Source organism: Canis lupus, chromosome 17 (genome assembly GCF_011100685.1).
Source record: "Canis lupus familiaris isolate Mischka breed German Shepherd chromosome 17, alternate assembly UU_Cfam_GSD_1.0, whole genome shotgun sequence".
Taxonomy (NCBI): Eukaryota; Metazoa; Chordata; class Mammalia; order Carnivora; family Canidae; genus Canis; species Canis lupus.
Window position 1 is genome coordinate 44,647,530 of NC_049238.1, and position 17,515 is coordinate 44,665,044.

At 37.9% G+C, this 17,515-nt stretch overlaps 1 protein-coding gene across 7 annotated transcripts in view; it reads right to left on the reverse strand.

Annotated features, from left to right (window-relative positions):
- CTNNA2 (catenin alpha 2) overlaps positions 1 to 17,515 on the reverse strand; it is a 1,087,950-nt gene that overhangs the window by 740,118 nt on the left and 330,317 nt on the right. For all 7 annotated transcript variants that reach the window (XM_038561604.1, XM_038561605.1, XM_038561606.1 and 4 more), the window contains 2 exons: positions 8,781 to 8,900; positions 4,874 to 5,140 (listed from right to left, as the gene is read on the reverse strand). In XM_038561604.1, coding sequence (XP_038417532.1) covers positions 4,874 to 5,140; positions 8,781 to 8,900 — 387 coding nt within the window. The remainder of the gene's footprint in view (positions 1 to 4,873; positions 5,141 to 8,780; positions 8,901 to 17,515) is intronic.

The window sequence follows — 17,515 nt, forward strand, 5'->3', positions numbered from 1 at the left end:
CCACCTGGACTCCTGTTTCTTAACTAGGTTCTTCCAACTAGAGCTTCTAGAATGTCTGTGCATACCTGGGACAAGCACAGTTAGAATAACCTTGGGACTGTGACCACTGTAGTGTGGAGATGCTCCCTAGGGCACAATTCTCCCATGGCTGCAGTTAGCCTCGGTCCCCTAACCTTGTCAGATGCAGAGTCCTGCTATCTCCATTGGTCTGTGATGCAGATGCCATATGATGCTTTATGCTCACCTTCCAATACTTCTATCCCCTGAATACTAGGTAGGCGGGAAAACTAAAATTAGATCAAGTAAATATATTTAAAGAGAAAGAAGCTGGTAGCAAAGGGAGGGACAGAAAACAAGAAACTAGAGGGAGGAGGGTATGAAAAATCAGGTAGAAATAGGAAAGGCAATTTATGTAGAGTTGGTAGGTCATGGTGACATGTCAGCTAGCTCAATATGGCTGAGGCCAGACTGTCTTACTCTTCAAGTACAGATGTTTAAATCTTGCAAATTCAAAGTAATACAAAAAAAAAAAAAAAGAATATGGTTAATACCATAAAGATTTCCTTTCTATTCCAAGGTTGAAGCAGTTGAGAACTAGAAAATAATAGCACATAGTTTTAGGGGTCTTTAAAGACTGAGACACAGTGCTACAGAGGAGGGACAGGAGTAGAGGTTAGATGATAAGGTTCAAAGAGGTAAGAACTAGTGAGGTCAAGACATGCAAGCAAGGACTGGGATTTTCTTAAAGAACTCTAAGGAAAATAGTTAAATATGAGACAATGGTAAAAACAGTAGTCTTATGCTTTATTTTCTTTCTAGGCTGTAGCACAGAAATACATTTTTCTATAGACTGAGGGGATGGAACAAGTGGAGAAGAGACACTAAATGTACCAAAATTAAAAAAAAAAAAAAAGAATTACTAATCAAGCAAATGCACAGGGCAAATGGGAAAAGTAAGAAAAGTTACAAGTAGAAAGCTTAAAGTTAGAGGACTCTATCTTATCTATCTTTAATTATCTTATTTAAGAGAACATAAAAATTTTAAAAAGGGAAATAGCTATTAATTATAAAGACTGCGTCATGAATAGTGTTCATTTCCATTTTTTGAAAGTATCTTCACCTACAAAAGAAGCTTCAAAAAACAAGATACAGTATATGTTCTCTTTAAGATAGAAATTCTGTAGGGATAACTTTTAATTATCCTCTACCCTCCTGTTAAAAGTTTTCTGGCAATCAAAATTGATATTATAACAGGATTTACTTCTGAGTAGTCATTATATTTTTTAAAAATTCTTTTTAGTATTCCTTAGTAGTTTCACTAGATAAAATTAACCACCTGGAGCTGCCACATTTTGAACGGAGACTGATTTTTCTATTGATTAGTGATCATTTTCTTTTTGCTGTTTTATCATTAGAGACTCTCTTGACAGTTTCAAGTTGTTAAAAATACTGTGTTTTTTTCTTCATTCTTTTGCTTCATGAATCACTACATCAACTATTCATGTAGGCAGAATAATAGTGCCAGAAAATAGGTCACCATGCATTGAGCCATAATTCTAACTACCAGATAGAAAAATCAGTCCTGTAACTTTACATAAGTTAATGTAAAAATACTAATTTTTACCTTGTTCTTAGTCAACCATCAAACTTTAAGTCACTTCTGCATCCTATCTTCCATAAAACTGAGTTTGGTACACTGGCAACTAATATGAAATGTGTTTCACATTCAACATGAGAGCATGCTAGCCATGCTGATGATGAAACTGTATATTTCTACATTTCTTCTCACTTCAGGATCTCAAACATTCTTTGCTTTTTAAAATCTCCATCGCATTGGCAAGCCATTAAACCAAACATCAGGAAGGGATATTGCCAGAAAAACAAGTCACAGGAAGTTTGAATGAGTTTCCCACCCAATGTGGTATTGATTTGTTTAATATCTGAAAATAGCATTTAGGATTCAAGACAGATGTCTGAATTCTAAACCAATTTCAAGTCAATATGCCTAGGGAATAAAAAAAAAACCCCAAAGTATTCATTATGCAACTACAGAACAGAAATGTATAATTCTGTGACAAAGAGAAGGAGAACATTATTTTTAGTGAGAGAATTTCCAATATCATGAAGGACTATGTAGGTTTGCTGATATCAAATAATAGAAAATTTACAATTGGATATTTACCTACTATCTTGTCATATTCAATAATACTTTATTAGCATTACTACTTTTGAGAGAGTATTAAAACTTCATTTACTAAATTTTTAGGGAACCACACCAAATGGAATTACTATCTATAAATTACCAATTTACATGGCTCTACATGTTTATTTTTGTCAACCAATACATTTAATAATGAAATATTACTTGGTTAATATATTTAGCTAATATATAATTATTTAACATATACTTAGCATAATAAAAATTATTTAGTATAATAAAATAGAGTTGTTAATATGCCATGTTCTATAAAAAAAGTTATATTCATGTATTTCCTTCCCAAAACCGTATTCGTCTAGTGTATTGCTACAGTTATAAAACACAAAAAACAAAAAAACACCAGTTGAAAGTTTAATATATGTCAACATACTTTGTGAACAGATTTTTCCCACATGGCCTTAAGTTATAGTTTAGTTTATAGTCCAAAGCTCATACTACAATGATGCCTTGATTGTTAAGTTCATTTTGAGCAAAAGCGCTCATTGAGGCGATTCTAGATACACAGAAGGGAAAGCTGGAGTCCTCTCACTTGGGCAGAAGGTGGCAGCAGCTGAAGGGTCTGACTGTCTTTCAAGGGTGTTCTTTGTATGCTATGCTTCTACTCTATTACTAGGTCCTCATGGGTTTTATTTACTTTTTGACTGATTATAAAAAAAGCATTTGTGTCAAAATCTGACTAAATAATCCACCTTTTAACAAATTTTAAAAAATACCATTTCATAAAGTAATTTTGTATTTGAGATTGTTTTGCAACTTTCTATTCTGTTTAACTGATTAGGCATTTTTTGGTCTAATGCACACTTTTAAAATTAATGTAGCATTATAATGTTTTAATATCTGAGTACAACACCTGCTCATTTTCATTTCCTTAATATTTGGGCTTTTTCACTCTTTTTCCAGAAAGAAACTTTTATCATCACTCTGTCAGGTTGCAAAAGAACTCAGAATTTTTATCGGGATTGTCTAGCCATTATAAAAATTAGAGTCAATAGTTTTCCTACCCAGGATCAGGTCATCATTTGCCTAAAAGTACAACTTACTACTCAGTGATTTTTTTTTTCCCCTTTGGTCCTCCACATTTGTATCAGGATTATTTCTAATATAGGAAGTAAATTAAGGAATAAAATAAAGCCAACAAATTATTGTTCATTTTTGTCAATAGGATCTATTTTTCTTCTACACTTTTGCACTTGGGAAATCTATTGTCTTCTGTTATGCTTATTTTAAAACTGATAACCTTACTGAACTCTATTAGTTCCAATGGATTTTCAGTTGTCTCCTAAAGCTTTGTGAATTACATTTTAAGCCCCAATTTCTGCTGTAAATGCTTTAAATTATATTTAATTATTACAAAAAACCTAGTGAACAGTATACAGTCTAAGCTATATATATTTTGACTAACAAAAAAGAGGAGACCCCTGTGAAAACTGCAAATGGCTATCTGAATTGTTATAATTATTCCTCCATTGTATCTCACAGCTTTATGTCTTTAGCAATCACTGTTTTGTTCCTGATCCGCTTTGCTAGTCAGTCATCCCCTGCCAAAAATTCATGTCAACAGATCCAAAAGCAAGCTCATCATCTTTCTCCATAGCTGTTAAGCAATCTATTTTTCTCTTATGAATTCCTGTAATAAGTGTTTTATCACTTAAAAGGTATTTAACACATTTTACTTTCCCATTTCCCTACAGGAAAATACAATCCGTGAAAACAGATACAGATTATTTTAAATCTTGGGCACCTGGGTGCCTCAGTCGGCTAAGCATCTGTCTTTGGCTCAGATCATGATCCCAGGGTCCTGGGATTGAACCCCATATAGGACTCCCTCCTCAGTGGGGAGCCTACTTCTCCCTCTCTTATTCCCCCTGCTTGTGTTCTCTCTCCTGTCATATAAATAAATAGAATCTTTAAAGAAAAAGCTCTCATACCATGTAGCTCTCATAACACATGTAGGCTCTCACACTGAATACAGGATGAACTCAGATGAATTCCAGCTTCCTATAGGTGGGCCTATATCCTGACCCAAGGAAAGTAAGGGGTATTAATTACATGCATCCCTCTCATTCACTTTGACGCCATCCTCCCATTGTTTCCCTCATTGAGACACAACCCCAGAAAGAGCGGGTGCAGAATGTGGGTCATTCATGGGTTCAACATGGGGTGCTACCCAGAGGAGCTGATTCTAGAGAGACAAGGATCCCATGTGGGATCAGAGGACAACAGAGTATGTCATAGATTTAAAAGGAAGACACTGAAGAAGATACTTCACCCAGTGTAACATAGAGGCAATCTAAACCTACACTGCCTATGACATTAGTCCTTTTAATCATCCACATGATGAACTGTCGCAAAAATAACTAGTGGTATTAATATTAAAGGTATTAAATAACTAGTGGTAAACTAAGAGTTTACAGGGTTTCTGCTTGTATAAGATCAGGTCCTCTTAAACACAGTTGTAAGATCCTTAAAATACAAGAAAACTAGGCTCTGCCCCTACGCTGGATTCCTAATAACAAACACATTATGTAGTTCACCTTATTATCACAAGCCTTGAAGAAGGGTAAATCCATGTATACTATTGTGGCCCTTCATCCCCCAAATAATTTCTTTCAATGCAAGTGTATACTCCTCTGTGTGCATCACTGGGATACTTACATCAAACTCATTCAGAGCTGCAGCCAACTCGCCGATGCCTGTGTGGCCTTTGGCTTCATCAGTGGGCGAGGTAGCTTGAGCAGCATTGGAGATGCCAGCAATGGCCTCCTGGACTTGTTTAAATACATAATCTCGATTGGCTCTCGTGGCAGCAACATCCGGGTGGCGGAGAAATGCTTGGGAGGCTGTGTACAGCATCGTGGCATTTTTCTTCAGAGCCCCTCGGGCAGCTGCCATCTCATCCCGACAGTGAGGGTCCTTCAGCTCCTGTGCACGCAAAATAGGAAACTTGTCACATCCACAAAGGTTGCCACAGAAGCATTTGTTCTAGAACTCAGAGTCACAAACTAAGTTTTATAAACCATACTGAGTTTTATAAACTATCTATTCTCCCCCGTGCTTACTCTAGATGCCAGGACTTTGCATATAATATTCTTTCTGTATGAGATACCTGAATACCCCTCCTCTACCTACCCTTTCACCTGACATGGCCCATCCTCTTGGAGCATACTCCATCCAGTTTCCTAAGCTATACTCCCTTCTATCTGCTCCCACAAGCCCGTATCCCCTCCTTTCATCAAAATTTATTATACTTTATTGCATTTACTTGAACACGTTTCCCTCCTGTATTTTGTCTACTGATAGCAGGAAGCCTTGTCTATCTTGCTTAGCAGCTCTTAACTCATTAGCAGTGTTTGGCTCATAAAAGGCACTCAAATATGGTTGGGAAAAATGTAAAAACCAAGCTACCTTGTCAGTAGCTTGGTGGAACAGTGTTTGTTCTCAGCAGATAGAAAACCCAAACTTTAGTCTCTGCTACTGCTTGCCTCCCTATTCAATTACAATTACAAACATTGGCAATCAGACTCTTCTGAGTTTTGCTTAGTCCATCACTGCCTCTTCATTATCATTTCTGGAATAGTTTTTTTTTTTTTTTTTAAAGATACCTTTAATGGCAGCTCAGTCATTGAGTTTAGGGAATAAAAAAAGACCAAAGATGATTTGTCTTCCTAGTTTTGGCTGTCAAAATACCACCAGTGGGGAGTCTTTTGATCTTCAGCTTTAAAGAATATTGTTAAGAAATGTTCACATCATTTATGGAAATGTTAAAGACGGTGCTGCTCTCTGACACTATGTAGGATTGCCAGCTGAGGAAAAATCTCAGAATTTTTTTTCCAGCTTCAAATTATCATTAAACCACTGGGGTTCAATTTCTATTTGTTCATTCAGTCTGTAGTACATAAACGGCTTGGCAACAATGACATCCTCTCTTTTATTGGTCAAAATAATCATCAGAGAGGCACATTATATTTTTTATCTAGGACTGTAAAGACAAATTGACACTAAGTAACAATTAACTGAACCAACTGTCCTTTTTTGTTTATGTACTAACAAATTCATGCCAGTCAACGTAATTTCTTTTCTTTTTTTAAGATTTTATTTATTTATTCATAGACACACAGAGAGAGAGGCAGAGACACAGGCAGAGGTAGAAGCAGGCTCCATGCAGGGAACCCGAAGTGGGACTCGATCCCGGGTCTCCAGGATCACACCCTAGGCTGCAGGCAGTGCCAAACCGCTGTGCCACCAGGGCTGCCCTCAACGTGATTTCTAATTTGGGGTTATTTTTAGTCTTGGCATGAACACAAATAGGCAACCAACACCCGAGTGTGTTCTATATGCTAGGCAATAATCTAGGCACTGAAAGTAAGTTTCTCCTGACTAGTAATGAAGGGCCTTTTTAACTTCCAGAACAGAGGTCTGGAAAGTACATATGTTACTTTATACTATACTTATAAAAAAAATCTAAACGTGGAAGTGAGAGATGGATGGAGTCTCTCCATACAAATATTTGAGGAAAGATTTGTTAATTACATAAAAAACCTGCAAACAATCTAAATGTTGAATTATGAATTTGTTAAGTAAATGACTGAAGCATCTATTTGATAGACTGTGGATATAATAGTTTTCAATAAAAATAGATAATATTTACAAGACAAATGAAAAAGCAGAACACAATATGCCTATTTATATACAAAGTAGGATTATAAGTAGAGTATGAAGATAAATAACTAAAAGGCATTATACCAAAATTGCACCATTTTTTCCCCTGAGTGGTAGAGTGTTAAGTGTGTTTTTCCTTCTTCCAATTCTATTTTTTCCCCTAAATTTTCTTGGAAGTGTCTAGCAGTTAATTAAAAACAAGGTATTAATGAAATAAATTATATGTGTGGGTATTATATAAATATCTCATACATTCCCATTGATTTTAATACCCAGCTATATATACTGATGACTGGTGTTTCCATCTCCAACCCACATCTCTCTTCTATTTGACATTTTTACATGGATAGCTCACAAGCATCTCAAAAGTCAATGTATCTAAATATGAAATCTTAATTTCCATACCCAACTGACCCAGTTTTCTCCATCTCTATAAATTCACCATCTACCCATTTGCTCAAACCAGAACCTTAGAACTCAACTGGTTGTTGCCACTTTCTAACCTGACACATCTAATTTAACATCAGGTCTATTTTCAAAATAAATCTTCTTCATTTCCACCACTACCAACTCATCAAGACCATCTCTCACCTAGACATCAGCCCCTCCCAACTATAGCTGCTCTCTACTCTTCTACTCTCCTTTGTTCAGCATATCTAAAATATTAAAATGTAAATTTGAGACCCTGATGCCATACTTTGAACTATTCAAATACTACCCACCCACTTAAAATCCAAAAATTAAAAAAAAAAAAAATCCAAAAATTTTCCATGACTGAATTTCTAGGCCCCTACCTTTCTTGCCAATTGTCCTTTCGGTTCACTAGGATCAAGATTCAATTTTTTCTTTTTTCTCTTCAGCTGTTTAAATAAGCTACGTAGTTTTTTGGTCTCACATATGTGCTTCAGAGTAACTTCACTCCACCCATCTTATATTTTGGACTATTACACAAGATTCCACTTGAATTCTGCTAATTACAAAATACTTAAATATCATCATCTAAAATCACATCTCTGTCTCTTACACAAAAAAGTATTGTAAGCTTTTTAGGGGCAGGAACTAGATCTTCGTCAAATTTATAGTACCAGTATTCCTTCAACGTGTCAGAGATGAACACTCAACACATGTTTGTTGAATGGAACTTTCTTATTGGTCATAAACAATCTTAAGGCGCTAGGAATTGCCCCCAAATGTTGAATTCTAGGAACAGTCAAGAGGATGGGTGGAAAGGATTTTAACTGACCCCTCCACATTTGAAGAGGTTTTTTCCCTAGGGAAAAAATAAAAAAAAACATACCCTTGAGAACAAAACTCTAATGGTACTTAATGTGTAGAGCTGCTATCTTTAAAGGGAGACACAAGATCCCATGTGAGCCACCTTCATCAAAGTAACTCACACTCACCTGTGTTATATCCTATACCCGCCCCCCCCACCCCCGCCATTTCTCTTTCTGCCTTTCCTTGATTTTATTTGCATTGTCTTCCTGGCTTTCATAAAGGTTTCACTCAACATGCTGCATATGCATTGTGGGGTCTATGGGGCTAGGAAATAAAAAGTAAGGCAAGTAAAGAGGTGGTGTTCAGAGAGCATCCATAGCACCACACAAAAGTTTGCTATTTTTTTTTTTCAACTGGGGAGTTTTTCCTACAGTGGAAAAAAGGTTAGAATGGTCCCCATCAGTCAGACAGGAGGCCAGTGACCTATTCTAGGTAGGCAGGGGCCCGAGAGTACCCCAGGGTCCACAATGATATGAAAACTGGCCGATGTAGGACACAGCCTTTTTTGATCATAGGTTCTGAAAGCATTTGATACTTTGATAACCAGCAGATGAGGCTGATCTGTTGTTCAGGCCTGTAAAGCTAGGAAGTTACTTAAACATACATTTTCCAAAACTTCTCCCACCTGTTGTCTTCTTGCTGCTACATAGTTAAGTTTCACCATTTCTTTCCCAAACTCTTTAAAGCGATTTGCAAGGTCTTGCTCATTTGTAGCATTTTTGACAGCTTCCAGGGCCTCTTCCACCTGAGGTAATAAGAAACACTTATAAATGGATAGAATTGAAATATTAAACACATTGGAAATTGTAATTTGTAAAAAAATAAACAATTAGTATTTAAATAAAATAGAAGTACCCCTGATATGCATTTATAATCAGAATATTTATTCATGATACACAGAATACTTTGTACCTGGGAGACAGCTGCAGAACACTTGGAGCATTCGAACTATATTGAACTATTTTACTGGGTTATGATTCTGATAAGGAATACAGACTTCTAACTTCAAGTAGAAACATACAGGAAAATAGATCCAAGAAGAAAATATGGAATTTGAAAACAAATTCTAGAAATCTTCGGAGGAGAAAGTGCTTCAACAAAATCTGAAGGAACTCCTATAAATTTGAGCACACTTGAATCTGTAACCACACTTCTTGTCAACACCTCGGGAGGCCAGAACTAAAGGGACTGTACTTGTAAGCTGAGTCTACACCTCGCCATCCACTATAAAGAGGAGCTACTGAATCTGGAAAAAGCAAGAGAATTTGAAGTTTTGTTGCAGCTGAAGGTGGCATCAAGCACACCTTCCTAATGATGTGTCCTGCTTCCAAATTCCTGCCAACTGTGTCCTGAAACTTTTCCAGAGAGACCCTGGACTTCAGTTATGAATTTCACTAAGAAGTCCTTTATGAATGACTTGAGGAATGGGAGGTACTAAGCTCTCCTCTCCAGAATGATTTTAACTTTAACACGGTGAAGATTTCCACAGTTGGCAATGATTTAAGACTATAACACCTGTGGCCTCAATTAAAATTAAGATATTATGAAGTAACCGACTACATCATTGTCAGTCACGCTGCATTATTGTAGGAACAATTTTATCAGAGGAAATAACCAAGAACAAAACTTGAGTGAATAAGACACAGACAGGTGTTTGCAAAATCAAAAGTTCTTCTATATGAAAAGGGAGCCTAGTAGAGAGGCTTCCACTAGTGCAGGCTTTTGATAGAATAGAAAAAAGAACAGGCAGCTTAGAAACAGTAATGTGAAATGCAGAAAATGGGGGCCTACCACAGAATTCTGATTAGTTCTTGTAGTTTGAGGCAAATCAAAAGAAAACATACAGGGAGTTCTTTGTTTGCCAATGTAGAAAGCCACAAGTATCACTGGAAAAAGGACTGTTGTGTGTAAGGATGCTTTTTTAGAGACTCAAATCAAGTTACATTTTATGGTATGGAACGGGCCATATAAAGCATTTTCATAGTTTAATTAGAATATCATACCTCAAACTCTTTAAAACAACTAATCAGTAATGTCTCGCTTCCTAAATAGATTTATAATTATCTTAACATGGCTATCAACAGCATCACTGAGAGGACAGCTCTTGGCAGTAAATTTGTTCCTGCTGCTTATTTAAACTGTAAATCTTTCCTGAGGACATAAAAACTGGTTCCAGGGAAGAGCAAAATAATTATCTCTGAGGGAGCTAAATCTTGGATTTGTTCTAATATATATAAAAACTGTCTTCTTACCCATTATTAATCAGACCACTTTGGAGTATTGTGTTACACCTAACATTTTTTTCATTGGTTTTCTTTGAAGAATCCAGATGCTAGGTTGAATTTATGTTTCTAATTCAATCAAGTTTTTGTTTTTTTTGAGAAACACCAATGATGGAGTCTGTCTGTGTAAAGGTCGACTTAGCCATACTTAGAGTTTTAATCTAGAAGGATCTAAGAGGTCACCTAGTAGAAAGTTCTCACCATAGAAACATGGAAGAAATGGGCCCAAAGTTGGGTGGGGGGGGGCGGGCAGTGAGAGAAGACAAATGGGATTGCTAAAGGGATATGAAGGTGAGAAAGAGAGTCACCAGGCACTTTTGATTTTTATATTCATTTGGACTTCTCAAGCTTTTATTTTTGAATAGAGCCAAAAATCTTTTTCTTTCTGGGTGTCTGAGTTAAAGGAAGTTGACTCCATATAAGCCAAACAAACACCGTAGAAAGCAGTTCTTTTACAGAAGAAGAGCCTGGGCCACTTTTCCCAAAAACTTTCTCTACCTCTCTGCACCCCACAGTGTTAGATCTAAGTCAGTATGTGTGAGGAGGGCCGTGAGTCAGGCTGCTCTTGTCTGAACCCCAGCTATGCCATTTGTCTGCCTTGTGATCCATGTAAGCCATCCATACCATGGCTATGTATCATTGGCCTAACGATCCTAATTCAACTGGGACAGACTGACCTCATTCCAGGGTCCTAGTAAGGATATTGAGTTGAGAGGATTTTAAGCGACATTGATGAAAGTATTTAATAAGTCACATATAACTCTCTTATTAAGGATCTGGTTTTATCACTAAATTAAAAATATTATATTGGGGGCACCTGTTGGTTAAGCAACCTCTGACTCAATCTCAGCTCAGGTCTTGATCTCAGGGTACTGAGTTCAAGCCCTACAATGGGTTCAATGCTGGGCATGGCTACTTAAAAAAAAAAAAAAAAAAAAAAAAAATCAAATACCTTGGAAATAGTAGTTGCCTAAGTTAATACATGAGTGGATATAAGATTCTATATCTTATTACTTTACTTGTTAGCCATGTACTCTGGTTTGGCCACTGGTATCTCAGTATCATCATATTTTATGTCTCTGCCTCCTAAAGCTGGCCTTCTTGATTAGATAGTCTTTTTCCTTGATAAGCTGCCCCTCCTGATTAAATTTTGTTTTCTTGTTAACAAGAAAATGATTTCATCAGAAAGCAAGGATGATTAAATGCTAGCGTCATATATTCTTAAAGTGTCATGTTTAATGAAGCACAACAGTAATATAGCTTATATTTCCAAAGTTATTTTCAGCTGGTGCAAGAAAAAATAACACTTGTCAGTGTCATTGAGTACTTAGGAGATGTACCAGACACTGTTCTAAATGGCTTACATATACCTAATTTCGTCCCAGAAAACAGCCCTTTGCAATTGATAGTTGTCCTTTTATTTTATTTTATTTTATTTTATTTTTTTACTTTATGGGAGAGAGATTGAAGTCAGAGTATACAGAGGCTTCCTGAAAGGCCTCACAGCAAGTGAGTAGGGGACCCTGGGTCTAAACCAAGATAGTTTGCTCTAGAGTTCATGCTTTTAACTCCCCAGCTCTGTTGTCTCAGTTTCCCAGAAAAGGATAGGTTTATAAAGTGGATGGGAGTTTGGGTTTGGATTCTACTGATCAACCGGTTACAAATATAAAGAGCCTTGCCCCATCTGATAAGTCTCTGGGTTTTAGTCATCCCACCTCTTTAATATCTTTAAAATTGGCCTCCTTTTCACAATACACCCTGCCATTGACTTCACCCAGCTTTTCTTTTATTCATTGGCCTGGATAATCTCAATGGTCTCTTCCTCAGTCCCCTTATTTGGACTCATCTCTCTTCTAATTCTTTCTCCACATTGCTACCAAAATTATTTATCTAAATCACAGCTCTGATTCTAATGTTTCTTGGTGGCTACTTGATGGCTCTCTATAATCTACACATAGAGCCCAAATGAATCATCATGTTCTCTGAGGCACGTGTATCTCCCTGTCCAACTTTCTTAGTGCCTCTCCCACCCTGCCCTCTATGCTCCAACAAGACAGAATCAATTATATTATTGAAAATACCCCAAATCCCTTCTCTTGCTCTCATGCCTTTGTTCTTTCCCTTGGTTTGTGAAGCTCTCTGTAGCTGATGTCTATTGTCTGACTTGAATATATCTTCTTTCGTATGGCGTGAGCACTCCCTTTGCATTCACTAGCTACTCTTTCCCTGGGCTAGTTATCAAATCCAAATTCACACCTCTATCTGCTCTGTCAAAACATGGCTAGGCCTTTTAAATATTATTCCTTTCCCATTTGGCATGATGTTAAGCCTCGTTAATAGAGAGTGCTGGTTGGCAATCGAGGAGGGAAAGGTTTTGTTTCTTGGTTTTGGTATGCTCCCTCCAAAAGTTCTACAGCAGAAGTAGCCTCTTCACCACTAGGTGGCCAGCAGCTTCCCTTAGCATGGTCCACTTTGGATGATGCTATAGTGGAATGCTCCTAGTGAGACGCCTCTCAATGAGCAATTTTTCCTTGATGTCCTAAGGGCAGATTTCCAGCAAGTTCTATTAGCTTGTGTGGAACCTCAGTAATCTCTCTGTCATCAAGTGAAGACGTAGGAAGATCTATTCTTGGCCCTGGCTCAGGGTGATGGGGAAGGTCTCCCTGAAGCACTGTATCTCAGTCCTTGGGGTGGCAGCTGCTCCTTGTATTTGCCATCCTTATGTTTTTTAGAGCTCTCTTTTTGTTACTTGGTCTCTTATGACTCTAATCTGCTATTGGGAGTTAATGATTCCTCATAATAAACTCTCCTTGCTGAAATCACTGTGTAGTTTCAATCTTATTATTTTATTATTGCACAGAATGATACATCCCCCAACTCTCCTAATGGGACCAACTTATTTCCAGTCACCCTCAACTTTTAGGCCCCAGCTTAGGCTTGGGCTTGTGACCCCAACCTGTTCAATCTAATCCAAGAAATTGGTCTGGGAAACATAAACCTCATTCAATTTAATGAGACTCAATCCTGAGACCTCCTTCTCCCAGGCACATCACCCTTCCTCATTTCTTTTTAAAGATTATTTATTGATTTATTGATTTATTCCTGGAAGACACACACAGAGAGGCAGAGACATAGGCAGAGGAGAAGCAGGTTCCTCGCAGGGAACCCAATGCAGACTGGATCCCAGACCCCAGGTTCACGCCCTGAGCCAAAGGCAGATGCTCAACCACTGAGCCACCCTGGCGTCCCCACCCTTCCTCATATTATCTTCAAATGACCACCACTATAATTTGGTTGAACTGATCCTATATGGGGCTTAGGGGATGGTGAAGGAAAGGAATAAGTGCTAACCAAATTTTAAAAATCAGCACATCTCCTTCCCTCTCTAAATAATTAACTCAGAGATAAGCACCTAATTCACAAGTCAACAGACCTAACAAGACTGTAGAACTTTCATTTTGAGCTACCAGGGAAGAGAATTTACTCTTTCATGCTATCCTTAGTCTAGGAGAGGAAAATCTTGAAAATGGTTAGCAGCTATTTTGAGACTGTGAGATAACACCTGTAGATAAGAGGGCCCTTTGTGAAGAAAAGGAGATAGAAACATGGTTCTTGTCATATTTTTGTACCTTGATCAAGCCTTGCCTGAATCTAAATGCCTCTAGACTTCTTAGTTTGGCGACCCAATATATTCCCTTTTTAAAGTACCAAGTTGAGTTGGGTTTCTGTTATTTAAACTGGAAAACATCCTAATTATTATGATTTTCTATCATTATAGGTGAGATTACAGCAATATGCACATTTTCCCAACTTGCACGGCTTTCTTTCTTAATGTGTCCCCCCCCCCCCCCCCCAGTAGCCTATAAAGCTTTGAAGGCAGGGGCTGAGACTTATTCACCTTTAAGCTATCTAAGCACAGTGTGTTGTATATAGTTGGCATCCATAAGTATTTCTTGAAATGATAACTAAATACACAAATAAATTCCAAACAACCTAGTTGCAACCTAGTTAATGCCACAATAGCTCTGACAGAGAAGATATTCTAAGGGGCACTGGAGTGGCCTCAGTCAGTTAGGTGTTTGACTCTTGATCTCAGCTCAGGTCATGATCGTGGGATCGAGCCCGACATCTGGATCCATGCTCAGCGAGGAGTCGGCTCGATTATTTCTATCTCCTGTCTCTGCCCTTCCTCCGCACATGTGCTTGCTCTCTCTCTCTCTCTCTCTCAAATAAATAAATAGATTTTTAATTAAAAAACCTGGGCAATAATTTCTCTCTTTATAATAACAGACAAGTCTATTTTACCTCGACTGACTGCTATTCTTCAAACACAAGCTCTACATTAGAGCTGTGGGACTAAACAGGCAACTATCAAGAAATAATCCATTACTAAGGACACACAACACTATTTTATGCTAATGTCACAAAAAGCACAGGTAATGTTAAAGTCACCCTGCCTCATCAAAGCCTCCCAAACAAGGGGGCCAGCAGCATTAGATCTGGCCTCTGATTGCTATGAAGGTAATCTAACTTTTCTGGGAAAATGATTAAGGGGTGATTGTTTTTCTATTTTGCCACTCCACTTTTAGAGAGAAAGTCTGAGATAATCAAGAATATCATTATTCCAGGACCTAGCCTGAGGATAGAAAAAAGGGGGGTTGTTTTCTCTGACACATACATGTCAAGATGAATTTGTGTGTGCAATGTCATCACCAATACTAAGAATTGACAATACAATCTGATTACATTAATTCAGAGTCTAGGGAAAATAAGTATCCCTCTTCATGATCATCAATTGCAATGTGGAATTCCGTGAAAAGTCTGAAGTGCCACATATCAATCAACCTAACACACTGACAATGTTAGCTGATTGCTAACATCAGATGTCTGGCTAGGGAATCACTCACAGCAACTGCAACAATGCAAGTGATTATAATTCAGTATTTTTTAATGATGTCTGATGTGCAAATGATTACTTTAGCTTTGCTCAGGAACATCAAATTCCCACCTGGGTGATAACCAAGCTTTGAACTATATGTCACCCACTATTCAACCACTATTGTCCAGAATTTAAAACAACAACAGTAGAGAAGACCTTCTTCAGTCTTGAGAATCCTTAAGATGTTTAAAAAGGAGCTCTACATTAAAGCCCATACAAATACGTGCATAATAAAACAAGTAGCTTAGTATGAGCAACTAGAATATTTGCATGTTATATGAAAAGACAGGCTCTTTAGCAGTCTTGTAAACATTAGGTTTCTGAACATAATTTTAGGGTAGCAGAATGCAAAGCCCCTTTGCCCTGCTAATCACACCATCTCCACAGTAATTCTTTTTTTTTTTTTTTTTAAGATTTTTATTTATTTATTCTTGAGAGAGAGAGAGAGAGTGTCAGAGATACAGGCAGAGGGAGAAGCAGGCTCCATCCTGGGAGCCTGATGTGGGACTCGATCCTGGGTCTCCAGGATCATGCCCTGGGCTGAAGGCAGGCGCCAAACCACTGAGCCACCTGGGCTGCCCTCCACCGTAATTCTTTACTCATTTTTCTGTTGTGGATTATATTTGCTCATGACTACTCAATTTGCTGACAATTACTTTTTGGGGTGCAGGGCAGAGAATGAGAGCAGGTATTTTAGGAAAATAAACTGATTATCCTTTATCTACTCAGTGAATTATTGATGAAAAAACATGAATATAAGTTTCTGATAAGGCAATCCCCTCTGTGTTCCTGTAAGCTACTCAGAAATGAGAAAATATCATTATCTGGAAAGGAGAGCAATAAAAATTTGGCATATGGCCTAAGAGATAAAAAGGTAAAATGCATAATGCTTAAAGGTAAAAAAAGGTTACCACGGCAGGAAGCTACAGACTCATATAGGGTACTATTCAATCATCTGAACCAAAAGAAAATGGAGTCACTACTTTTATGGAAAATCATCTGTCATGTTTTCTTACCTATGTTTTATCATCCATGTGGTAAGGAAACTCATGTTTTTTGTTGTTGTTGTTTGTTTGTTTGTTTTTTAATCTGGAAAAAGTCAGGACACCCGGGTGGCTCAGTGGTTGAGCGTCTGCCTTTGGCTCAGGTTGTGATCCTGGGGTTCTGGGATCAAGTCCTGCACCATCTTCCCGCAGAGAACCTGCTTCTCCCTCTGCCTGTGTCTCTGCCTCTCTCTGTGTGTCTCTCATGAATAAATAAAATATTTAAAAATAAATGAAATCTTTAAAAATATAATTCATCTGGAAAAAGCCTTAAAAAAGGTGTAGATGGTCATTTCCAACCTGCTCCATCTAAACACATAAAGATATTTTCTTCATCTGAGTTAAAAACAAATGAATAGATGCTTGCAGACAGCGCTCTTTTGTTCATGAGAGAATGTGCTTCTCTGGAAAAGAAGGAAACGCTAAAGTAGAATTTGACACCATGTTCAATTGCAATGGATTGTCGACACATGGTGGTTTTTTGTTTTGTTTTGTTTTGTTTTGTTTTTTTGTGAGAGTGTGGGGGACAACAGCCCCATGATAGGAAACCCTGGCTGACCTGAACCCACCGCCTGAGTGGGGCAGCCCGGACACTGCAGTTCCTGTTCAGTCCACAAGATGGCAACATTCCATCACTGCTGCTACAGAGGCTGTGCTCTAAGTACAACAAATGCGTTATTTAGTCCAACATTATTTTTAATTTTACTACTGACAGTCTGACAGAACTACTTAATATATTGCTGGGTTGACCTTTCTGTGACTTTGTGCTAAACCCTTTTTTTTTTTTTTTAAGCTTCCCTTAATCTGCTGCGTCGGGAAAAGAATACAGTTGACTCCACATGATGACAGGCTGCCCTGATACTATCAGTAGACAGCACTGGTCAAAACAAGTGGGTAGAAAGGCAGGATTACAGGCAGGAACTGGTGCTGTATGACATTGCATCCTGGATGCACGAGCATTCTGTGCCCATGGACAGCTCAGGGAAAATGTTCAGCCTGCCATCACTCCCCAGGAATCACTGAACAGGACCCTTCCACGGCGCAGAACAGTAACATACAGGACATAAAGTTAATCTCTTTAGGTTCAGTCCTCTTC